General features: G+C 46.1%; 1 protein-coding gene across 2 annotated transcripts; it reads right to left on the reverse strand.

Annotated features, from left to right (window-relative positions):
• Positions 1–4,785: 4,785 nt before the first annotated feature.
• On the reverse strand, positions 4,786–25,628 carry KIF18B (kinesin family member 18B). 2 transcript variants are annotated; one of them, XM_044004641.1, is made up of 16 exons: positions 25,555–25,628; positions 19,400–19,729; positions 17,060–17,217; positions 15,967–16,071; positions 15,594–15,704; positions 15,302–15,499; positions 14,822–14,998; positions 14,423–14,497; positions 14,141–14,253; positions 13,528–13,720; positions 12,588–12,676; positions 10,185–10,390; positions 9,189–9,819; positions 5,857–5,946; positions 5,301–5,404; positions 4,786–5,130 (listed from the first exon to the last, which is right to left on the reverse strand). In XM_044004641.1, the coding sequence occupies exons 2-16, from the start codon at positions 19,719–19,721 to the stop codon at positions 5,003–5,005; spliced, it is 2,700 nt and encodes an 899-aa protein (XP_043860576.1). In that variant the 5' UTR covers positions 19,722–19,729; positions 25,555–25,628; the 3' UTR covers positions 4,786–5,002. The 2 variants fall into 2 exon arrangements, with proteins under 2 accessions (XP_043860576.1, XP_043860577.1); XM_044004642.1 differs by lacking the exon at positions 15,967–16,071.
• Positions 25,629–25,936: the final 308 nt, after the last annotated feature.

Raw genomic sequence — 25,936 nt, forward strand, 5'->3', positions numbered from 1 at the left:
TCCCCTTCAGTGAGAGCAGAGCTCCATGCTCAGTAGAATAATAGGATTTTAGAGCTAGAAGGATTTTAAGAGATCACCTAAGTCCAGTCCTCTCTGTTTACAGAAGAGAACCAGAGAAAAGAAGTGATCTGAGCAAAGTTGAGTGGCAGAGCAAGGAAACAAGACCCTGGGTCTTCTGACTTCCAATCTAGTGCTTTTTTTTTTCTTCATCACTGAGAGGCATCATAAAAAGAGATCATTCACTTGACAAGCTTAATTGCCTGCCATGTTCTGCCGCTAGGTGGCGCAGTGGATAGACCACAGGGCTTGGAATCAGCCAGATGACTCATGAGCAGTTCAGACCCTTCCTAGCTGTGTGACCCTGGGCAAGTCACTTTACTCTGTTTGCCTCAGTTTCTTCATCTGTAAAGTGAGCTGGGGAAGGAAATGCCAAACCATTCCAGTATCTTTGCCAAAAACACCCTGAAATGGGATCATGAAGAATCAGAAATGACTGAACAACAAACAGCAATTGTAATAGGCATTGTGCTGGGACCTAGAGATAAAAAGGCCAAAAACAAGGCTGTCCCCGCCCTCAAGGAGCTTTCATTGGAAGTCCACATGGTGGGATACAACATGAACATAGAAAAGCAGATACAAAGTACTATCCCCATGGGATCGGAGAAGAGAGGACACTCCTAGAGGCAATTTATTGGAATAGGAATTTATTGAGTAGGGGAGTGACGGGTAGGTCAGATCCTTGGTATGAGAATGTCAATCTGTCAGCTATGTGGAGGATGAACTAGAAAGGGAAGAGACTGAAGACAGACAGAACAATTAGAAAGATACTAAAATAGTCCAGGCGAGAGTTGATAAGGGACTGTACTAGAACAGGGACTCTGTGAGGGGACAGATGCAAGATATGTTGTGGGGTAGTATGACAAGCCTGGGCAACTGACTGGATGTGAGAAATAAAGAAGAGGCAAGAGCTGGGGGTTGTTAACTTGGCTGCCTGTAAGAATGGTGGTGCCCTGAACAGAAATAGGGATGTTAGGAAGGATGGATAAGGAATAGAGGAAGAGAAGGCACAAAGCTAGTCAGAAGAGGGAGTGATTATGCTGTGATGTAAGGAATGATCTCTACAAAAGCCCCAAGGTGGGAGACAGCAAGATTAGATGAGGATGTGGGATGAGACAGGGCAAGTTTGCCCAACTGGGGCACCCAGCGAATGGAGTGAGGCATCGATCAACAGATCTCACAGATGACTCTTTTTATGTGAGAACAATCCAATCTTGGAGCCCCAGAGCCACCCACAGATGTCACTGCTGGAACTCTGCTGTCAACACAATGCCTGCTTTGCACTTGCTCCCCTTGGCCCCTTGCTAGCTTTCTGTGAGGCTCTTCAAATAGCCAGACTTTGTGGCACCAGCTCATGCCCCTTACCAAGTACATTGGGAGGCAGGGGACTGTGGAAAAAGCCCTAGCATTGAAGTCAAAACACAAACAAGTTCATTTATAAAGAATCTTAACACATTTGGATTACCAAGAGCAAATCTGTACCCGAGTTGCTCCTTCAGGATTCTAACATCCACCACTCCAGCCTGGCCACTCATATCCCCTCTCCCCGATCACCCCACCAATTCCACCCCACTCTATTGCACCAATGCTAATTTCTGGACAGATGTTCTGCTGTTATGACACTGGTAAACAATCCTATACAATAAAGCCTCATTAAGACTAATGGGGTAAGGGAAGAGGAAAAGCACTGGCCCTTTTTTTTTTTTTAAAGAAATGGAATTTTATTACGTTCAAGTGTAAACAGTAACTGGAACTAGTGGCTAACAAAAAGTGGCCAAGTGGAGAAGAGCCCAAATAAATAACTCATTTGAAATAGCATTATTTGCATACTAACAATGTTCTGAAAAATCTTTTTGGTTTTATTAAATAGGTTAAATACACCTCCTGGAATCTTGGTTGTACCATGAATTTGCTAAACAAATCCTTTCTCTATGAAAGAACAAAGGGGAACTTCATTCCAGGTCTGGTTGGATGACCCCAAATTTTCAATCACCTCAGTCCAAATGAATGAGATTTAACTAAACTGAATTAGCTGGATTTTAGTCTGTACTCCACCCCCCCCCCTTCCCCGCCATCTGCTTTCTGCTGGGAGACCCTCCCATTAAGTACAAGAATCCTAGCAAACAGTCTTGAGGATCACTGCAGCCTAGAGCAGGCAGGCACTCAATAATTGCTTATTAATTATGGGAGTGAAGAAAGGTGTTTAATAAAAGTTTTGGGCCTGACCAGCAGGGCTAAGCTAGCTGTGTGTCCTTTTTGCCCAGCACCATGTTCTTCAAAGAAGCTAAATTCCAAGTCCATATGAACAGCTTTCCCCTAAACTCACAAAAGGTTTAGGATAGTACCAAAAAGGCAGTGATCTAGAACAAAAGCACAGAAAGACAATCAGGGAGAGAAGTCTTCATTGGCCTGGAAGGGACTGAAGACGGGAAGGTAAATATTTCTAGAACTCAAGAATTATGGAAGGGGCAGCTAGGTGGCGCAGTAGATAGAGCACCAGCCCTGGAGTCAGCAGGACCTGAGTTCAAATCCGGACTCACATCCTTAACACTTAATAGCTGTGTGACCCTGGGCAAGTCACTTAACCCCAATTGCCTCACTAAAAAAAAAAAAGAATTATGGAAGAGTTGGAGGTCCTGAAGACCTTTTATTCCAATCACTTCATTTTACAGATGAGGAAATAGGCCCAGGAAGGGGAAAAAGGTTACATTGCTTCAAGTGGCAAATGGATGATTAAAAAAATTTTTTTTTTGATTTTTGATTTTTTGTTTTTGTTACTTAAATTTCCCTATCTGACCCTTTTTTGTTTTTCCTTTTTTTGAAGAGGACCAATGACATCATAGGGCGATGTCTTGACTGGCGTGTGAATTGAAGTGAGGCAGAGTTGCACAACGTTGTTATCCTCTCTCTCCTGCAGTTATCAGGAAGAAGTCCAGTGGCAGGACAAAAGTGATGATGACCCAGAATGCAGTGGACGACCTTGATGTCTTCAGTGTCTTTCCAAGCTTTAAAAGCTCCATAGCACCTCCTTCAGCCGACTTGGAACAAATTGTCCTCATCTGCCCATTTCACCCGGGAAAGTCTTCACATGCTTGAGGTACACATCCCCCTAACTCTCGGATGGGTCTGAGGCCTCTCAGTTACCCTTGACCTGGTTTAGCCTGTCTGCTGAGATGGTTTTACTGGGATGTGGCCACTGTACATGCTGCAGCCCTTGGAGCCACAGGTGAGAGTTGAATGTCAAGTGGACCCCAAAGGAAGATGTGCAACCCTGAAAAGGGCTCTGCAAGCCCTCCCACCGGGGGTGCTAGTCCTCCCTGAACACCCTATATAACTCGTTAATTGGTAAGAAAGATGTTGGGGTTGAAGCTTTCTCTACCCCATGCAGATGAGCAGCTGTTCTCTGTGACTCACAGGCTAAGTTACCCTGAAGCACTGAGCTTAAGTGATTTTCCCATGGTCACACAATTATCCTGTGGCAGAGGCAGGATTGGAGCCCAAGGTTTTGGGATTCTAAATTACCAGGCTTCTAGCCATGATGCCAGCTTTTATTTCTAAATTGTCAAATATTTATCTAATACCTACTGCATGCAAACTGCTGGAAATAAAACAAGCTGTCCTTCCTCACAATCTAGCTGGGACCAGAAAGACCATCTGTTTTCAAGTTGACTCTTCTTTGTTATTTCATCTCTTACTAAGCACACCTAGTCTGTCTGTGGTGCCCTGTGCTAGGGAGGTACGTGGGCGGAGCTATTTAAAAGTTTACTGTCTACCAAATATTGAGTAGCTCTTTGTGGTGGCAAAGAATTGAAAATTGAGGGGAAGCCCATCAACTGGGGAATGGCTGAACAAGTTGCAGTATATGATTATGATAGAATACTACTGTGATATAAGAAATGACAAGCTGGATGATTTCAGAAAAATCTGTAAAGTCTTATATGAATTAGGGGCAGCTAGGTGACACAGTGGATAGAGCACTGGGCCTGGAGTCAGGAGGACCTGAGTTCAAATCCGGCCTCAGACACTTAACACTTACTAGCTGTGTGACCCTGGGCAAGTCACTTAACCCCAATTGCCTCACCAAAAAAAAAAAAAGAAAAGTCTAATATGAATTGATGCAAAGTGAAATGAGGAGAACCAGAACACTGTACATAGTCACAGCAATATTGTCAGGATGATCAACCGTGAAAGACTACTCTGATGAAGACAATGATCCAAGAAAATTCCAAAGGACCCATGATGAAAATGCTATCTGCCTCCAGAGACAGAAATGAGGAACTCTGAATGCAGACTGAAGCATAATTGTTTTGTCTTTTGTAACATGGTTAATATGGAAATGTTTTACATGATTTCACATGTATAACTGATATCAAATTGCTTGCCTTCTCAAGGAGGGGAGGGGAGTGGGAGGGAGGGAAAGAATTTGTAACTCAAAATTTTAAAAATGAATGTTAAGAATATATATTTTTTTTGGTGAGGCAATTGGGGTTAAGTGACTTGCCCAGGGTCACACAGCTAGTAAGTGTCAAGGGTCTGAGGCCGGATTTGAACTCAGGTCCTCCTGAATCCAGGGCTGGTGCTCTATCCACTGCACCACCTAGCTGCCCCCAAGAATATTTTTATATATAATTGGGAAATATTTAACAAAATATATAAAAATATACCAGACACAAAAGTTTACAGTCTACTTTAGGAGGGAGAACACAAGCACATAAGAATGAAGTTCTTTAATACATGTATGTGAATAGAAGGATAAGCTGATTACAATAAGAGCATGGGAGAGGAAGAGAGGCAGTGTCAAGGAATCAGGTAGAGATAATTTGGAAGGTGTGCTAGACAAGGAGTTGAATTGTCAATAGATCTTCTGTTGATAAAGAAGTACAGAATGCCAGGACGAGCATGGAGCAGGAGCCAAGGTGAGAAGCAGAGGAGACACATCCCACTGTCAGGACCCCTTGATGATGGATTTGCCTGTGCTGGGCCGGATACCAGCCTGTGGGGCTCCTCCAAACCCCAGCACTGCGTCCTTTCTGTTCCTCTGGCTGCCCATCCAGCGGGGGCTGGAAGAGGGCTCTGAAGAAGAAAGAAGAGAATGTATAGAGGGCCTCTCTTCCAAGGCTCCATTTTGCTCTCCCAGCTCTCTTCTTAGGGTCTTTGGAGATTTTCATTTATGGAACTGAGAGATGAAGGGCAGTCTTTCACTGACTGTTTCCACCTTCCCCACCCTTTCTCCTGCCAGTTACCTGAGACAGTAAGGGGACCTCCTGGCTTTTTCATAGTGCTGCTGTGGAGTCTGGCAATTCGACTCTGGCCCCGGGGGGCAGCCAATGTACAGGAGTTTGAGGACCTGATAAAAAAAGGAAATGGAAGTCAGAGACACCATTCTCTCTCTCCACGAAAGTGAGGACAGAAAATCCCCACAAGGCATCAGCCCAGCTTAACACTGAGCCCCGGGAAGGGGGGTACCTGGGTACTAGCAGAAGTTTCCTAGAACCAGTAAGGTAAGGAGTAATATTGTTCAGTCACTGGATTCAGTCAATTAGGATTTGAATGGAATGTCTCACTTATAAAGAGAGTGACTAATCAACCAGAAGAATACTGATGCAATCTGATCTTGTTTGAACATCAAATAGCAAGGAAAAGCCTGAACAAGTAATGGACACAGATAACTTGCCCCAAGAATCTCATCTGCATATGGGAACTTGGCTGTCTGCCAAACAAGGTGCTCCCGGGGCAAAGTTCAATCATAATTTAGTTCAGATATCAGAGCCAGCAGGGCATAATGTTACTCCTCCTTACCTCAAAGGGCGTCTCCTCTTGCGGGCAGAGCCACCATGAAGGGAAGATGCTGGCTTGGGACCCTTCATGGTGAATACTGGCATGGGCCCCCTGAAGGAAAAAGGATGGTAAAGAGCCCCAGATCAGAAAGGAAAAGAAAAGACTAAGCAGTTTCTTCCTTCTTGTCCACACCCTGGCCCAGGACTCACTGGGTGGGAGATGGGACTAGGTGACCTCTAAGGTCCCTTTCAACTAAGATGCTATGATTCCTTTCTTCTTCTTCACTCCCTGTGCTGACAGCTGAGTGACAGGCCCATTCTGGGAGAACATCCAGATGTCAGTTTCTGACAAGTCCTGGGAACTGGAGTTCAAAAAACCTTTCCACTTGCCCATCTCCAAGGTTAGTTTTTGATGGAGTTAGTGCTAGAGGTGGGGGTTGGGTTGCTGAGCCAGGATAAAATCTTGTCACTGTTTGGGGGCCCCAAATTATCCTATCACTTTGTACTAGATTTAACAATCAGAAACCCATCCTATCTGGGTGCTGCTCACTGGCTAAGCAAACACCCCATTTCTTTGGGTGTTGGGGGAAGAGAGATGTCCCTTGCATTCCCACTGAAAAAAATCAGCTGAATTCCTTTTGCTAGAGTGTGAAATTCTCCTGACCCTGCTTGTATGTATATGTGGCGATGGAAGTGTGTTAACGGCTAAAATTCTAGCTAGTCTGTCTAAAATATTTAATGAGTGGTCGCCAATAAATTATAAGCTTTAGCAAGAGTTAGACTTTTAAGCATTTATTAAGGAGAATAAGAATTTGGTAAAGAGAGAGAAAAAGGCCTAGATTCCTATCTATTAAAGGGAGAGCACATTTCTAGCTCCGCTCTCCACCAGAGTCCAGAGGAAAGAGCCCCAGAGTCAGCGCCAGTCTCTTCCTTCCTCCTCCCACCAGTCCGCGTCACTTCCTCCCGCCAAAGAAAAGGCTCCTGGTCTTGCCCTCAAAGACCTTCGCTTCATGGGCAGAACTCTTCTACAGTAAGTATCCAGCAGGTGGCATCATTCCAATCGTTACAGTCCCCCCTGTTGTTCCTCAAGAAACAAAATGTTTCCTTGACGGAACAGTAAAAACAATATAATAACTATTGCTAACTAATAATATGTGAACAACAATATAGAAAAGGAAGAGAGGAAAGTTTTGTCCAGAGGGGCGTTTTTTTTGTCCTCATGAACCGACGCTTTGACATTAGTCTTGCAAAGGGAGGGAAAAGGAAAATGGCAGTTGTGGCAGTGTTCATGAGGGAAACAGAGTATGGGAGATTGGGAAGAGCACCTGAAGGTCTGAATTCAAGTCCTAGTACCAGTACTTCTTAGCTGCATGACCCCAGAGAAGATGCTTAACCTCACCAAAGGTCAGCTTCCTTATCTATAAAGGGCGGGTGATCATGGTTGCGTCATTTATCTCAGAGTTCTAAGGAGAGCACCTTCGAGTGCTACAGAAATGTAAACTACTGCTGGCAGGAGTAAAACCAGGAAAGGCTTAGTGGATGGTGCTGGCTAGGTTCCAAAGGTTTTAGAAAAGTCTGCTAAAAGGGCCACACTGGTTCCTTAGTTCTCCTTGCAGATTTCTGCTTCAGCTCCATGCTGCCTGTCCCTGCCCTCCCTTCTCCACCTCCTAAGTCGAGGCTCCATAAGTCACCCAAGGGAATAATTAGAAACTAGTTCTTGGCCAAGGGCTTTGAGACGCTGGCAGCAATGGCCTTGCTGCTTGAAAGAAAAGAAGCCCCAAGGGAGACTGATCCCTCCAGCACACCCCAGTGTCCTGAGACAGGGGGAACAGAACAAACCAGGATGAAAGAAAGGGAAACTTGGCAGCAAGTTTCCAAGATGAGCCTGTTCCTTACTTCCAGTTGTAGAATCCCAGAAACCCAGAGTTGGACTTAATCCTAGAGGCTGCCCTTGTCCAGTGCGTAGTTGAACAAGACTCTCCCTATCACACACTTGCCAAGGTGGTGACCCCTCCTTTGCAAAAGAACTTCAAATGGGATCTTCCCAAGGTGGCCCATTTCATTTTTTGGGATAGTTCTGATTACCAGAGCAAATTTTTCTTTACATCAAACCAAAATCTGCCTCTCTGCAATTCCCACTTATTGCTCCTAGGTTTGTACTTTAAGGCAAGGGGCAACAGAACAAGTGGAATCCATTTCCCACAACAGCCCTTTACATACTTAAACATAATTCTCATGTCTGCATTAAGTGTTCTATTTCCCAAGCTAAACGGTTCTGTCAAATGCCCCAGGTAGCATGATCTCAAGGCTACTGCCCCATCTTGCCTCACCTCTCCTATGACAGGACACCCAGAACTGACCAGAACACTGGCTGTGGCCTTCTCTGGCTTGAGAACAGCCCTGCAGCCACTGGGCCAGACCTCTGCTTCTCTGAACACAGTCCAGAATCACAGTGATTTTTCTGGGCATCTTAGCATAAGGTTGACTTCTACTCTCCTCCCAGTGAATTTCAATTTAGCCCCATACTGTGAAGCTGACTTTTTGAAGCCAAGCGTTCAATATTTTATACTTAGTCCTATGTCAAATTTCATCTTAGTGGCTTTGGCTCAGTGTTCTACCCTGGGGAGATCTTTTTGGATCCTGACCGTCATCCAAAGTGTTAGTTATCCCTCTGAGGTTGGTGTCATGTGCACATTGAATAAGCATGCCATCTCTGTCTTTATCCTAGTCATGGACAACTATGTTAAAGGCACAAGGCCAAGCGGAGATCTTTGGAGACCTCTACTAGATACCTCCCTCCAAGTCAACACCAAATCATGAATGACTCCTCTTTGGTTCCAGCTATTCAATTCTAAATACTCCCAACAGTACTATTCTGTAACCTTAAACTATATGAAAAAACTCCCCTGATCTGCCAGCCTAGACACCCCATACAAGATGGAAATAAGGTTAGTCTGGCATGTTCTGTTCTTGATGAAGGCTTCTTGTGAGCACTGATTCCTTTTCTAGATGATGACAAACCATTCCTTTAATTATAAACGTTCTGGAATCTTTCTAGGAATTGGAATGGAGTTTGCTGGCCTCAATACACTTTGTAGACTTGTCCTTTTCCAAAATTACATTTGTTCTCTCTAGTCTTCTGGAGCCTCCTTTCTCTGTCCTGAATGAGCTCTCCAACATCACTGACCATAGCTCAACAATCATGTGTGTCTGGTCTTTCAGTGCCTTAGGATGAAGCTCTTCTGGGCCTGGTACTTTGAACTCAAACCTTTCCTTTTCTACCCACTAAAGGTCCCTGATCCTTGTGTTTTTCTACCCAGGTGGTCAGAAGAGACAGGAAGAAAAGAGGCCTACCTGGGGATGAAAGGTTTATCCATCTTGTTCAAGGCAGCAGGAACATTCTCCCAGCTGAGGAATTCAGAAGCAGTGGGCTTCAAGAGGGTCCCCTCAGACAAGTCAAAGGTGGCATTGAGGTCTCGGCTAGGTAGGCTGAGAGGAGTAGAGCAGTTCTGCATAGAGGATGGGCCCAGGGGCACCCGGCTTTTGACAACAGTAGCTGAGCAAAGGTGGGGAAAGGGGATAGTGGATGCAACCTCCATCTTAGGGGTGCCGAGTCCTGGGGAAGGCTCTGCCTGGGGCACCTGGCTTTTGACAACAGTAGCTGAGCAAAGGTGAGGAAAGGGAATGGTAGATGCGACCTCCATCTTAGGGGTGCCGAGTCCTGGGGAGGGCTTTGCCTGGGGCAGAGAACCTTTCCCTGCATGGGGCAAGGACTTCCTTTGCCGTTTGGCCCCCAGTTTAGAGGAAGAGTGGTTGTTCAGCTCAGGTGAGCTTGACTCATCTGATCTCCTCCTCTTCTTTTTCCTTGGAGCCTGAGAACTCTGGGGTGAGAGGGTTGAAAAAGGTGGGAGTCCCAGCATGGGCAAAATCCCACTCAGACGTCTTGCCATGGCTCGTGTTGTAGGGCCAGAATACATTGGAGATGCTAGACATAAAGAAGAGAGAAGTTTAGAGCTGGAGCAGAGCCTGAGCCTGAGCCTGAGCACAAGTAGGGTAAGGAAGAGTCTGGAGGCCTCTGGAGGGAAGGAACACAACAGAGACCAAAGAACAATGCAGGTCTAAGTGTCTCCCCTATACCAGCACTTTTCCCCTCTAGGTCCAGGCAGAGGATGTTTTGATTTGACTACAGATAGACATGACCACATTTTTCATTTCCCCCCACTCAGGGCTCAGCTTTCCACCCCAGCACTGCACTTGCTGCCCTGGCCACTTTGGTCCTACACGAAGGCACCCAGTCCTTCTGTACAGATGAGGTGGGGCAGAGGCCTGGGCTTCTGAGATGATACTCACTTGACTCTGGGGATAGCTCCTGGGACAGAGGTAGCCCTCTGGCTGGGCTGGGAGTATTAGCTACCTCCCCCCATGACACTGTGTTCTCATCCTGAACCAGCCGTTTCACTGCCTCAAACTCCAAGACCATGTCTGGTGTCAGGAGATTGGCTTCTCTGAGCAGAGAATATTGCCGTTGGGCCACATGCAGCACCATCAGGGCCAGCCTGGGGCAGGAGTGGGGATATAAAAGGAAGGGTTATGTCATTCCCATCCTCCTCACCTCACCCCAGCCTTAGACTCAGAACTACCCCATTCAAATGCTTTCTACTTGCTAGCCCGGAATTCCCAAGTGAGGCCAAGAAGACTGTATGTGTTGGTCTAGAATAACCACTATTTTGATCATTGCTTTGCTATATGACCTCATTTCCTTCCTTACCATGCCTCAGTTTTTCCTTTGGCCAAGCCTAGGTCTTCAATGCACAATGAACTCAATGAGAACACAATAACTTCAATTGCTTATTATGAGGCTCTGCACATAGCAGGGATTTCACAGGATAAAGATGCGGGGGTGCCTCACTTTATAAAACAGGTAACAGGTATGGCCCTCTGTAAGCCAGTTTGCAGAAAATACCATTTTAAATATATCAAAGGATTTGGTTGTTTAAGGGAAATTATGAGAATGGGTGGATTACTGGAAGTATGGTATAGTAGGAACAGTATGGGGGAAAGGATAGAAATCTTAGCCTTGTCAGCTGTGTGACCCTGAGCAAGTCATGTTTAGTTTCAACCTCAGTTTCTACAGCTGTAAGTTATGGGCCTTTTAAGGTCTCCCCAACCTCTGAAATGTCATAATTTTATATTCTATAAACAAAATGACTGAATTAAAAAAAAATTTTTTTATGTGGGGCAATGAGGGTTAAGTGACTTGTCCAGGGTCACACAGCTAATAAGTGTCAAGTGTCTGAGGCTGGATTTGAACTCAGGCCCTCCTGAATCCAGGGCCAGTGCTTTATCCATTGTGCCACCTAGCTGCCTCTGCCTTTGAATTTTTTAAAAGCCAAACTTATTCAGGTCCTGCCTCTCCTCTGATTTATATACCATCTTCTCCATTAGAATGTAAGCCCCTTGAGGACAGGCTTTTATGCTTATCATTTCATTTTATCCTCTTATTAGCTCTGGAAGGTAGCTGTGATGGGGATTATTCTCTCTACACTATAGATGAGGAAACTGATACCTACTGGGGAAGACCTAAAGACAGACTGTGACTTTTCTGCAGTTCACTCAGCAACTTAGTGGCAGAATTAGATTAGAACCCAAGGCCTTCTCTGCCAGAGTACACCAAGTAGGCAAACTACCCTACTGGTGAGTACTTGGAGTTCTCTGTGTAGCATGGAAGGGTGGGGGCTCAGAGAAAGAAGGCCAAGGGAGGCATCCTGCCAACTTGTCCCTCCCTCTCCTGAGGCCCTGCAGAGCTGACAGCAGGAGACAGATAATGAGCCACTGATTATTCAGACTGCAGTGTTTTTTGCTGACTTGGGAACAGACACTCCCCAACAAGAAATAAAATTAAACAGGCCCTTCTGTCCGGAAGCTTTAAATACACTGCCAAGCGTGAAGCATGTTGGGAGGGGTTGGCAGCAGGGAAGCCAAGTGGCACAGGATTGATGCACTGGAGGCCAGAAAAGAAATATTAATAGTAATAATAGTACAATCACATATCCATGATCCTCACAAAAGAGAATCATGGCACAAATAATTCAAATTCTTCTTTGATTTGGGACTGTTTTTGTATTTATGCTTAAATAAATACACTCAGGATATTTGGGGAATCCAAAGTCAATCCAAATCCAAACATGAAGTCACAGGGTGAAGACCTGAATCAGGAGGAACTAAAAAGTTGTCCATCTTTGTTCCCAATTGTACATTGAAGATGGACAGTATCACCCCCTGCTCCCCCCAGCCTAAAAAGCCAAGTACTTGGAGTCAGGAGGACCTGAGTTCAAATCCTGCCTCAGACATTTACTAGCTGTGTGACTCTGGGCAAGTCACTTAACTTTGATTGCCTTCCCCACTCCTCCCCGCAAATCCCCCCAAAAGCCAAGTACTAGCCTAAGCAGAACTGCCCTTGCTCTAAACTTGCTATTTTCCTGGCTCACAACTTCTCAGAGGATAGAGAAAATGCACTGTTTAGATTACAGAAGCCCTCTCCTTTCAGCATCTCCTGCTAAGCTGCAGGCTCCGTGGAAGAGTGAACATAAACAAAGATGGTGAGAGGTAAACAGAGTAGGTGACAATATCAACAAGAAGTGGAGAGTAAGACCTGCCTCAGATAACTAACAACATGGATAATCCAGGATCCTGCCAAGTCTTCCCTTTCCCTTTATACCTCCCATTTTAGGGTGGATTTAAAGAGAGACCTACCTCTTGGGCTTGTCTTTGTCCACCTCTGGGAGAATAAGGCTGCCCAATCCTGGTTTGGGCTCTGGGACCAGGGCAGGAGGCTTCGGTACCTGATGTAAGGTGAGGAGTTACAGACACAGAGAGCCTATAATGCTTTTCCCCCTCAAACTGTCTCTAGTCTATTAACCAGGCAACTCCTCAAACCCAGCCCCTCTTCCTCCAAGCCTCCCTAGGTTGATTAGAGCCCAATCTAGATACTGAACTAGAATCTTTTTTAATCTCCCTCAGCTACTCATTCTACTTTCTATCCCATTAGATATTTACTCTTGATCTATAGACAACGTAAATATAGCAGCCTGGCTTTGGTGCATGTCAGCCCGGTGTATAGAACTGTCTCCTGAGACTGTGAGACCCTAAAGGGCAGGGTCTTAGGTCTCTGAAATTTCTTCTTTTGTTTTAATTAAATTGTTTCAACTAACAAAAATCATTTTCTCTTCCTTCCACCATTAAAAACAAAATAATAACAACAACAAACCCTACAACTCTCGTAAGAAATTTTCTTAGTGAAGCAAAACAAATTCCTCCATCAGTCATGCCCCTAAAGTCTTGGTTTCGATCTGTTCCCTGACTTCTATGAAATCTCCTCCTATACTATTCAGGCCAGGGCTGTACAGATTTGGGCCCAGGACAGCTTTTAGGAGGATGCTGACATTATTCGCCCTGGGATAGAAAAAAATGGCACCTGAAGCCTTGTCTTGTTGCTCTACCCTGTAGAGGGACCCAGCTGCACTTTTATAACCTAAGGCTGTCCTAAGGCAATCCTGTTAAGGGGGCTTTAGACCTGAGGGATCTTCTCGGCACCGGAGGGGAAAAAAGAGGAAGGAGGACTCTCTCCCAGTGTCACAGAAGCTCTTGTCAGTCGTCCCCCCACTCAATTCTCTCAGCCAAGCTTCAGAAATACCTTTTTAATGGTGCTTTCCTCCCTTTCCTTCCATGGTTCCTGAGCTTGAGAACTGAGGAGGGGCTTCATCACCTTTTGATCCTCCACCTGGGTTTCCATATTCTCCTCTTGGGGAGTGCCAGGGTTTGAGTAGAGTTCTGGAGAGGACTGACCAGGATGCTGGGTCAGTGAGGGAGAGTCAGGAAGGCTGGTGCTGAGGGGGAAACAAAGGCTAAAGTGAGGAGGAAGGTAGAGGATGGGGAATAGACAACAGTGGGCTCTGAAGAAGGAAATTTAGCTAAGCTCCCTGGCACCAGGGTAGCACACAAGGACTATTGATAGAGCTCGCTCAGCCAATGGGCATTAGCCCTGCTTCTGCAGGAGGAAGATGGTGATTTTCTTATTCAAAGGACATTGAAAGTCTAAGCTCTCTGAAGTTCAGTATATGCCAGAAGCCTGTTTAGGTAGATGAGGACTGGGCTGCAAGCTTAGCTATGAAGAGAATCCTAGTTCCCTAGCTACGTTTACCAGTACACCCTCTTGCTGATGCTAGAAAAAAGGGGGAGGACTTGCAATACTGCTGAGCTTCGCCACTTCCCAGCTCACATGGGGACTGGAGAGGGAGGACGCTTACCCTGGCTGCCGAGGGCTAGTGCAGAGGGATGGCTTGGGCAGCTCCAAGAGCTCCTGTGGGGCAGTCCTTGCTCCTGCTTCATAGACCTGGAGCTTTTCCCGAAGGGCAGCCACCTAGAACACAAGCACCCTCACCCATCAAAGCCCTGGATCCAGCTGGAAAGCCTAAGTTTAGCACGGAAGAGGAGAGAGGGAGGGGCCAAGGAAAGCAGGTCTTCAGCTTTGTCAGGATTCCCTCTCCCTCCCGCCAGATCCAGGAGCCCTGAAGCCCCCAGATCTTTACCTCAGTCTGAAGCTGTTGGCAGATGGTGGCATACTGGCTGATGTGACAGTTCAAGCTGATCACATTGCTCTTGAGCTGGGAAGAGGGAAGCTGTGGTTACACACAGGAGAGCAGCCTCCCCTCTTATCCTCCCCCCCTTTCCAGCCACCCCAGAGTTTGGCTGTTTTGCCCTTGGGTTTCTGTCACCGTGTCTTGGGTACCTACTCTCTACCTCCCATTACACTGGGATCTCCATGAGGGTGAATACTCTGTGTTCTTAATGAGTCTTTAAACTCCTCTTGGTCATGTCTTCCTTCCTTTGCCTCTGTCTTGCACTAACACTCATACGGACTCTCTGAGCCCCATTCCCCTCTAACTACAGTGACCTCTGCCTGTCCCATCTGCTGGGCAGATACCCACCGAGAGCTTGATCTCCTTCGCACGGTCAGCATACTTGAGGGTGTTGTAGGTGTCCTCATAGGCCAAGGCTGAGGGACTGACAGCAGCGATCATCACTGTCCGGCAGTTTCCTCCTATCGAGTCCTTTAGCAAACGGGTCAGCTTGCTGTCTCGGTATGGCACGTGGGACTTTCGGCCCTTTGAGGAAGCAGGATGAGACATATGTGTACAAGGTGGCCAAGTCAAATGAACTCTCTGGTTCTGAGCAAGCAGCAGCATCTGAGAAAGACCAGCGCTCAGGCCTAGACTGTAAGAGACCTGAAGCTTCTCCCCTCACCCATCTAAGCCCCAAACTTGGCAGGAAAACAGCCAGGGAAGGTGAGTCTGCTTGTCAGGGTCAGATACCAGCTCTCTTCCACCCTCCACCTGAACCACCCCAGCTGTCCCATGTTCAGCTCTCACATCCATTCACCTCATGAGGACATGGCGCCCAGGGGTTACCTTTGCATCTGCCAAAGCATTGAGGACGTTGATGAGTGCCAGCAGTGAGCGGTTGATGTTGGCACCCTCCCGGAGCCTCTCCCCACTGGCATGGGTGTTTGATGCCCTCTCTGAGCCTGCCAGATCAATCAGGCTCATCTTGGCAACCTGCATGGTCTGGGTCAGTCCTGGCACACAGTCCTGCTGCTTCACATAGATCTAGAGGAGTCAACAAAACAAGAGGCAGATAGACCAGGTAGCAGGGAAGCAAAGAAGCATGCCAGATATCTGCTCAAAGCCTCATGCCCCTCACCTGAAAGACTGCGTGTGAGCGGGAAGATGTGGCATTAGCATCAGTGGGGTGCTGCTTACGATTCCGGTTTCCTCTGGTCAACATCTCCAGAAGCTGTTTGGCTGAGGTTGGCTATGGAAACAGTACTCATAAAAGGCTTGTAGGCCTGGCACAACCAGGTCCCTGGTCTCCACCTGAATAGCTGACTAGCCCCAGGACCCCTCCTGACAAGCATGGGAATGTTCCTTGGACCCGTTCCCTGGCTGAAGCCTATGGTATCCCCAGATAGTCTTCTAACTAGTCCTTAGCAAGAAAGAGCTGAAAGGGGAAGGCGAAAGTTAGGATTTCCCAAGAGAGAAGGGACCAATTTTTCCCTTCTTCCCCAATATCAAACCTGATGGAACGAGAGTCCCTGAACCACAACACCCTTGTCCGAGTCCTCTCGGATAGCTAGGGGACCCTTGGGATCTAGGAGATCAAAGATCTGCTCATTGTACACCTGAAAAGAGAAAAGGACCAAGAGCTGTTGGTGAAAGTGGGTGGGAAATCAGGGGTAGTAGGATGTATGAGTGCAATCAAGTAGGTAGGACAGAGAGGGGTCAGGGGAGGGGGTCTCTACCTGAATAGTTAGAAAAAGTGAGTATTAAGAATGAGCTAAAAAAGATCACTTTAACCAGCTCTGTATATGGTGCTTCACAGATATTAAGAGAAGTTAACCCTTTTGTGGTTTTGGTTTGGAGGTAGCATAGGGGAGGATGGAGGGCAAAAGAGGAGCTAATGTTACCACTAGACAGTGGGGAAAACTGAGGTTAAGGCCCGGAGAAGCAAGAGGAACTTGGCTCTAGAAAATCAGTGACAGGTATGGAACGTGAATTTTGGTTTTCTGTCTCCTCCTTGTGATTAGAGGAGGGGGAAAGGTCCACCTCCTTGTCCAGAGGCATGAGCATCTATCTGGGTACCCAGACTGTCCTCTTTCCCAAGAAAAAAGAAAGGGCAGTGGAAGTGCTTAGGAGAAGTGGACTTGAATATATGTCTACAATGCTAGATTAGAAGGTAGAACTTGGAGGGACAGAATTCAATGGGTGAGATTTTGTTGTTGTTGTTTGTTTTTTGTGGGGCAATGAGGATTAAGTGACTTGCCCAGGGTCACACAGCTAGTAAGTGTCAAGTGTCTGAGGTCAAGTTTGAACTCAGGTCCTCCTGAATCCAGGGCCGGTGCTCTATCCACTGCGCCACCTAGCTGCCTTCAATGGGTGAGATTTTAAGGGTTACTTTCCCACATCTGCCTTTGAGCCCCCCAGCCCCAACCACTGTCCGCCACTCTCACTGTCTATCCACTCAACTCATCTACTGAGAGTTAGTTGTTAGGCGGGAAGTCTCACCTGATAGAGGTGGGGAAGACCTGATTTAGGAAGGTTAGAAAGAGGTCTAGTTGGGACTCTGGTTTTCCTCTTAAGTCTGGGGGTAATAGGATGGAGCTACCATACCTCCTGGTAGCTGATGAGAACCTCGAAGTGTTTCTCCTGCCGGCGGGCTTCTAGACGCTGATAAAGCTCCATCATGGTGAGGTACATGATGCCAGGGTCCCCCTCTCCTCCCAGCATGGTGTGGGTCTTCCCTGCTCCTGTGGCCCCATAGGCAAACACTGCAGGGAGAGAAGGAGATGCCCGCAGGGTAAGGGCTAGTCCTCTTCCATCTTCTCCACAGGAAGTGGTGCAGTGTTTGGAATCTTTCCATAAACTAATCCACTTGCTCTGATCTCTTCCTCCCACTCCTCTCTGGCCTTCCCTTCCTTCCTTTCTTCCTTTTTTTTGGGGGGGCGGGGCAATGGGGGTTAAGTGACTTGCCCAGGGTCACACATCTAGTAAGTGTGAAATGTCTGAGGATGGATTTGAACTCAGGTCCTCCTGAATCCAGGGCCAGTGCTTTATCCACTGTGCCACCTAGCTGCCCCCCCCTTCCTTTCTAATTGTCACCTCCTTCTGGAGGGTTTCCCTGACTGCCTTTCTCCTGGTGACACTCACTTTGGTCAAATTTCCATCCCTAACACTGATATAATTATTACTGAATTTGCCTATCCACTCTTTGCTCTATTTTATTTCCCCTAGATTATAAATTCCCCAAAGGTAATACTGGACAGAGCCATAAACAAAGCACCTATGTAGATAAAGTTCTTGAGTTGGACAGTAGGAGGAAAAACAAAAGTTTCTGCTTTCGGACTCCTTGTCAAACAGATAAACTGAACATAATGGATGGCCGTGGTCTCCAAATTTTCAGCATGCACCCCCAATATGTACTTATCTATCTCTTATATGCATGTATTTCCATACAAATAAGTGTGTGTGATATAAAACTTACACAAAGAGAAAAGGATGAGATAAGGATGAAATAATATTTGATCCTAATGTCAACAGGAAGTCATTCAAGTTTGAGTAGCAGAGTGTTATGTCAGACCTGCCCTTTAGAAAAATCACTTTGGCAGCTGTGTAGAAGATGGATTGGAGGGGTGGGACTTGAGACAGGGAAACCTGAAACAGGAGGATATTTCAATAGTCCCTGGGAGAGGTGATGAGGGCCTGAACAAGGGTGGTGGCTTTGGGAGTAGAGAAAGGGGAACAGATACAAGAGATATTATGGGGTTTTTTTTGTTTTTTGGGCCAGGCAATGAGGATTAAGTGACTTGCCCATGGTCACACAGCTAGTAAGTGTCAAGTGTCTGAGGCCACATTTGAACTCAGGTCTTCCTGAATACAGGACTGGTACTTTATCCACTATGTCACCTACCTGCCCCAAGAGATATTGTGGAGGTATAAATTACAAGCTTTGGTAACTGACTGGAGATGTGGGGTGAGTGAGAGGAGTTCAGAATGACACTGGTGCCAAATCAGTAAGGTTCGGTGCAAAGCACACTGGATAGGAAATCAGAGGTCCAGGATTTGAAACCTGGGTCTGTCTCTTACTAGCTTTGTGAGTCTATAGTGCTCTGTTTCTTAAATCTGCAAAATGAGAGGACTGCCAGCCCTAAATCTATACTCCAACGAGCCTGGGTGCCTGGAAGAATGATGTTACCTCAATAATAATAGGGAAGTTCAGAAGAGTAGCTTTGGGAGAAATATAATGTAATGAGATCTAGGATGCTTATCAATCAACCAACATTTATTAAGCACCTACTATGTGCCAGGCACTGTGCTAAATGCAGGATATCATATATCACAACCCATCCATGCCTGTTCATCCTGTCTTACTCTTTCCCGTGAAAAATGAAAATAGATGGAAGCAGGGCTCTTACTTGCTGACCACTGCCCTGGCTTGCAAGGCCTCCCTGTTGAGAAACACCTACTCATCATGGATCACCTGGCTCACCATGAGGTGATTTGGGGGTAAGAGTATGGGAATATTAACAAGGGGAGAACATTAGCATGTTCCACAGAGAATTTTTCTTTTACAGCTAGTATAGGTGTCAGGGTTGAGGTTAAGTTGGGACTCTGGTGCTCAGTCACAGCTATCAGAGGTCAGCAGCAGGGAGGGATGGAGTGGGGAAGTGTTCAGTGACAATAGGTGAAGAGGATGGCATAGTGTTGGAGACAAGCCCAAAACCGGCTATCACAGGGAAGGTGGATGCAATCCATTTTCTCTCTGATCGGTTAATCATGACCCCTTGAGGTCATGTCATAGCCCCCATTTTAAAGACTACTACTCTAACAGATAGAAACAATCCTTTCTCCTCAAGAAGTGAATAAACAAATATAATTAAGGTACTTTTATTGTATCTCCCCCCAAGACCTACATCAGGCCCCAGACACAATATTGTTTAGCTGACTACTCACCTGAGCAGTTATACCCCTGAAGGACCCCATCCAGGATGCTGTGGGTGGTGTGCTGGAAAACCTCCTGTTGGGTGGCTGTCTCGGCAAAAACCCGGTCAAAGACAAACTTCAAATCTTTACCCTTTTTCTTGGAACCATCATGGATACTGCCTCCCCACTTCAAGCCAGGGAAACCTCCATCTGGCTCCTCGGGGTCAAACACCAGCACTCTTGAATCCACCACCTGAACCACAGGCCTTCGGTGGCTCTCTAGTTCCTTTGGAGTAGGGGGCCGTACTCGAACCACTACCCTCACTGTGCTGTCCTCCTCTGACATCACCATGACAATGCCTAGAAAGAAACGGGAGAAGGTTAAAGATTAAGTTGCTTCCAGCTCCAAATCTAAAATCCTGTGATCAAATTTCAACAGGTATGAACCAGGAAAATGCTCTACTCCCTCCCCCTTCCAAAAAGCTTCCCATTCAGGGACCTCCATTGTTCCCCAACTGTTGCCTGTTTCAGTTTTGGTTCTGTGATACCTTAACCAGGCCCTTTGGCCCTGGTCTAGTCAATGTGCTTGTGATTCTCTACACATGGCGTGTTTATTTCCCCCTTTATACCTCTAGATGCCATTCCTCTGGCTGGATTGCCCTTTCTCTCCTCACGGTGAAACCCTTCTCTCTTCAGAATCTGGCTTCAAACTCGCCTCCTCAAGGAAAAAGTCTTTGACCAATTCAACCCCACTTCAATCGATCATTTGCCCTGCGGCTGTTTAGCGCTCAATACTCACTTTGTACTATGTGATTTTACGCTTGTTGGTATGTTGGTTTGTGCTATTCTTAAATAACTTTGTGTATGTACTGTCTGGGTCACACAATCAGTGGTTGCAGAGCTGAGACTATAACTCCATACCCAGCTGCCTTCTCTTCTCTATCCATTTGTGTTAAATAGCTCAGGAACAGATCCCTGGGAGCATGCCTGTCTCTGCCACCCCAACCCCCAACAATTTCCTGAGAAAGGCACAGCTCGATTGTAAGCTCCGTGAGGTATAAGAAACATGCCTTCTATTTCTCTTGTATTCCCACCCCCACCACACCTAGTAAATCTCTCTATACAGGAGGCACTAAAGAAAACACTAGCCTGCTACATGCAAAGCAACAGGCCAGACTTTGAAAGGCAGAAATGAAATGGAAAATGGCCCCTCCTGTTTTGGAGGGAACCACACAATTGAGTGTGACAAGGCCCTCAAGAACTCGTCCTTCTGTTTCCTCATATTCTCTCTGCCTGGCCTTTCAGTCTCTCCTGGAAAGCATAGATGACATGACGCAAGCTTCAGGGAGAATCTGGTACTTAACTCAAAGAGTATATGTCAATGGACTGGGGCATGGGAGGAGTAGTGGGCGGAAGAGAAAATAGGGAGATGTGCCAGGATTCTATGTCTGAATGAAATCAGCAAGGCAATGAATTATTGTATTGTATTGTACAGTGGAAAGTATATGGATTTGGGGGTGGGGAGCAGCCAGAGTTCTAGTCTCAACTCTACTGCTAAAGAGCTGTGTGACTCTGGGCAAGTTGCTTAACTTCTCTGGGCCTTAATTTTCTTATCTTTAAAACAAGGAGGCCAAATTCAAAAATCTGTTCTGGCTCTAAGATATTATAATGATTTTTCTTATTGTGTAGATGGATAAGAAGGGCAGCTAGGTGGCACAATGGACAAAATACCAGGGCTAGAGTCAATGAAGGCTCATGTTCCAGAGTTCAAATCCATCCTCAGATACTTACTAGCTGGGTAACTCTGGGCAAGTCACTGAATTCTGTTTGCCTCAGTTTCCTCATCTGAGATGGAGAAGGAAATGGCAAACCACTCCAGTATCTCTGCCAAGAAAACCCCAAATGGGGTTACTAAGAGTTGGGCACAATTGAAAATGAACTGAAGGACAACAAGAGATGGGAAGACTGGGTTACAGAGAGAACAAGGTCATCCAAGGTTGCTCTGGTCAAAAAGTGAGATTCAGACCCAGGCTTCTCCCCACGTTGGCATTCTAACCCCTAGAGCTCACCTGTTAAAGTCGAGAGACTACACGATCATAAAGTGGGGAGGGACTTCTGAGGCCACCAAGAAACCCTTCTACAACAATCCCAACAAAGGTGGGCTGGTATCTGCTTTAATACTTCTAACTGGGGGGGTGGGGGGTGGGGGCTCACTACCTCCTGAGACATCAGCCTAGCCTTCAAAATGGACAGCTCAAATGGTTGGGCCATTGTTCCTTACCTTGCTCCTAAATGTGCATCTCTGCAGCGTCTACCCAGTCATTGCTCCTGGTTTTACCCTTCGGGGTCAAACAGAATAACTGGAATCCCTGGTCCACTGGCCACTAGCTATTATGCCTCCTTCCAAGTCTTCTCTTTTCCAGGCTAAACATGCCCAGTTTCTTCAACCAATCCTCATGTGTTTCCAGTCCTCTTATCACCTGGATGCCCTCTTCTGGACATGCTCAAGCCTATGTATGGCTTTCCTAAAATTCATTGCCCCAAACTGAACACAGCAGTCCAGATGCATCCTGACCAAAGCCAGGTTTTTCTTCATTGTTTACATGGTTGTGAGACCATCTCCTCCCCCAAATGAAAGTGGCAACACCCAACAAAACTTTTGTACAGTTCAATTTCCTACCTAGCAGACAGGGTAGAAGATAGTATGGGAAGCCTTGTACCTTTGAAATACCACATTCCCTCTACATATCCTAATTAATGTTCTTTCACTTATATAGTTCCATTCCTTTCCTACCACAACATGATATATTGGAAAAGATGTGTCTGGCTCAATGGCCTAAGAACTACTGAGGCTAGGCCCACCTGGGCTGGGCTCTGCCTATCTCAGCTACCCACATGCCATATCACAGCTAAAAAGGTGTCATACTGCAACCGAATCTCATAATCAAGGAATTAAAATGGACATAGTAACTGAGTGTTGGTAACTTTTATAATCCCTGTCCTCCTCTTACTGTCTCCCAAGGGGCTAGGAAATAGTCTGCTTGTCTAATGAGCTGTTTTTCTTCTCCCTGGGACAGAGCTGTGAGTATGACAATGTATGTTGATGTAGTCAAGAAGCCTAGGTCTTTATCCCTAATCTCTATCTAACTGGGGGAATTTGGTGGTGGGGGTGGGGTTGGGGGTGTCCTGACAAGTCACCTCACTCAGGGACATCAGCGTTCCTCTCTGAGTTAGGGAGAACAGCTGCTGCTCCCTCTTTCCCCAAGGGGACTGTAAAGATTAATGAAAGCATGTTTGCCAAGGCTGCTTTCATTTGAAGCTGGAAAGAATATCTGAGCCCAAAGCACTAGGAAGATGCTACTATCGTGTGTCATTTTCAACCCATATCAGTTTATTAAAAGCGGGAGGCCAGTGAGCTGCAAAGATAAGGAAGGAGAGCCAGAGATACAGATCATTTTCAGGATCATGATCTCTGCCAACTCTCCAATTGGTACAAAAGTTTATTCCTTTCCTTGACAGGCTGGAATCAAACAACCACATGGCACTGGGGAAGCACCAGATTTGGAGTAAGACAACCTAAATTTGAATCCTGGCTCTGCCACTTACTACCTGTGTGGCCTTGGACAAATCACTTCCCCTCTTTTGAAAAATGATGGTCTCTGAGGCACCATCCACTCACAAATTCTATGAACCTTAGTGTTCTAAGGGAAACTCACAATGATTCCTGCTTGACTTAGGGTCATAAAAGCACATTTCTGTTTATAAGATACTATGAAAGGAAAGGGAAGACAATGGGGCCAAGGGAAGGGAGTTCAGTCACAAAGAATCAAGCACCATGGCCCCCAGCACCTTTAAAGTTAGGAAGAAAAAGATGTACAGACTTTCGCTGGTACCTACTTTATAGGAGCACTTTAAAAGTTTGCTTTATGTACATTATCTTACTGATTTCTTCCCTAGTCTGGTTTAGTCAAACTTCTAGTCATCCAGGTAGGAGACCTCAGTGTTATGCTTAACTCCTTACTCCAAACATCTAATCAATTGCCAAGTCTGATAGAATCTCCACATCTCTTGGAACCATCCCCAGCTACCCTCATCACTTCTTACCTGGCTACTGCAACAGCCTCCAAATTGTTGTCTTTCTATCCCCCACCTCTAAAATCTCTTCTCTCCCTAATCCATCCTCCACACAGTGGCCAAATTGATATTTCTGAATGAGCACAAGTCTATGTCATTCACCTACTCAATAACACTCTAGTGGTTTCTCAATTGCTTCTAGGATCAAGTACAAACTCCTCTGTTTAGCATTTAAAGTTCTTTACAATCTGACTCTAACCTGCCTTCAAAGCTTCATTAACTTTTTTTTTTTGGCCGGGGCAATGAGGGGTAAGTGACTTGCCCAGGGTCACACAGCTTGTAAATGTCAAGTGTCTGAGGCCAGATTTGAACTCAGGTCCTCCTGAATCCAGGGCTAGTGCTTTATCCACTGCACCACCTAGCTGCCCCCAGCTTCATTAACTATTATTCCACTTCATGTGCTCAACAGACTAGCCAAACGTCCTTGTCACTGCCTTTCACATATTACAATATCTCCCTTCTCTATGTCTTTGTACTAGTTGTCCCCCAAGGTTGTGGTATATTCCCTTCTCACCTTCTTAGAACTCCTTCAAAGTTTGGCTCAAGCCTCACCTTCTATAGGAAACCTTTCTTGATTTCCCCCAATTGTTAATATCCTCCCTCCTTCCTTTTCTTTAATTACTTTATATATATTTATTCTGTATATATTTACACCCATACTTCCTGTCTCCCCTATTAGGGTGTAAGCAACTTGGGGGTAGTTTCATTCTTTGTATTTGCACCCCCAAAATCTACGAGACCAGCACAAAGTAGGTGCTTAATAAATATTTGTTGAATGACTAATGTAGAAATATGTTTAATGTGATGGTAAATGTATAACCTATATCAGATGGCTTTCTGTCTTGGGGAGGGGGGAGGGAAGGGAGAAAAATTTGGAACTAGAAATCTTAGGAAAACAAATCTTGAAAACTATCTTTACATGTAACTGGAAAATAATAAAATACTTTTATGACAAAATAAACAAATAAATAAATAAATGCTTGTTAATTGAGTCCCTCTTCTCCAACTTAGGGCCCTCCCCCCATTAATCAATCATTAAAAATTTACTGGGGGAGGGCAGCTAGGTGGTACAGTAGATAGAGCACCGACCCTGGATTCAGGAGGACCCGAGTTCAAATTCGACCTCAGACACTTGACACTTGCTAGCTGTGTGACCCTGGGCAAGTCACTTAACCCTCATTGCCCCATAAAACAACACCCCCCTCCAAAACAACAACAACAACAAACCAAAAAAAAAAACTATAAAAAAAAATTTACTCAGATGCTACTATGTGTCAGGCACTGTGTTATGTGTTAAGAGCTGGGGATACAAAGAATGGCAAAAGACAGTCCGAGGTCCTGAAGGAACTCACTAATGGAGGAGACGACAAGCAAACTATGTAGAAACAAGATCAGATACATGACAAACTGGAAATAATCAACACAGCGAAATCAGTAGCATTAAGGGGATCAGGAAAGGCTTCTTGTAGAAGTCAGGATCTTATTTCATATATACTTTTATAAGTTCCAGTTCTCTCTCCCAACAGAACGCAAACTGGATTGATAGCCCGGTCCACATTAGGTGTTTAATAAATACTGATTGATTTGGGGATCACATCCCTCTCCATCCAGATGTGACCTTAAACAGATGTTTCCTCTTGACAGTGTCAGTTTCACTTCTACACTTGGGATTCCATTAAGGAAGATGTACTTTCAACCACCCTCATCCGGATCATGGTAGATCACAGACTAAGGGCTGGGAGGGTCCTCAGAGGCCAACTAGCCAATCATTTTACAGATGAAGAAACTGAGACCCTGAAAAGTTACAGTAACTTCCCCAAGGATATACAGCAAGATCTGAACCCAGATGTTCTGATTCCAGAACCATGGGGGGTGGGGGAGATGCTCCCTCCTCCAGATGTGCCCAGAGGACCTGGCCCTCCTCCACCTCTCCCTCCACGCAGATGTTAGGGTGGGGGAGGGAAACGACCGGACCTGTCACCATTCCAGGTTAGATTCCGAGGCACCCGGAGCGGGTTCGGGGCCTGCAAGGCAGGTCAGGGTTTTCTTACCCTTGGTCTGTCCCTCGCCGCAGTCGCCTCCACTGCCCCGGTCTCTCTCAGCCTCGACAGAAGCTTCCCCCCCACTTTTCCCTCCCCACCCCCCCAACTAACCCTACCGCTCGCGCGCAAGCTCTAACTTCCTACCCCTACCCTCCCACCCCGCCCCTGGCGCCAACCGCCACTTCCGCTCAGTCCTCCCTTTCAAACTAGCCCGGCTTCGTGCTCTCGCTCTTCCTATTGGTTACCTCTCAGCCCTCTGATTGGGTCATTTGTGACCAATGGAAGAAGAGTCTTAAAGACACAGCCGGTTCGTTCCCCCTTCTGCACATGCGCAAAACTTGTTTTTCTTTTTTCTTTTGGGCTTCCTGAGACAAGCATACCACGGGGAGGG

Source organism: Dromiciops gliroides, chromosome 4, assembly GCF_019393635.1.
Source record: "Dromiciops gliroides isolate mDroGli1 chromosome 4, mDroGli1.pri, whole genome shotgun sequence".
In the NCBI taxonomy this organism is placed as follows: Eukaryota; Metazoa; Chordata; class Mammalia; order Microbiotheria; family Microbiotheriidae; genus Dromiciops; species Dromiciops gliroides.

Coding starts and splice junctions, on each gene's coding strand:
- KIF18B (XM_044004641.1), bottom strand. CDS start 19,721: ATGGTGATGTCAGAGGAGGACAGCACAGTGAGGGTAGTGGTTCGAGTA. Junction 16,072..17,059: donor TTCTCATCAGCTACCAGGAG/GTATGGTAGCTC, acceptor TTCTCTTTTCAG/GTGTACAATGAGCAGATCTT. Junction 13,721..14,140: donor ACTAGCCCTCGGCAGCCAGG/GTAAGCGTCCTC, acceptor TTTCCCCCTCAG/CACCAGCCTTCCTGACTCTC.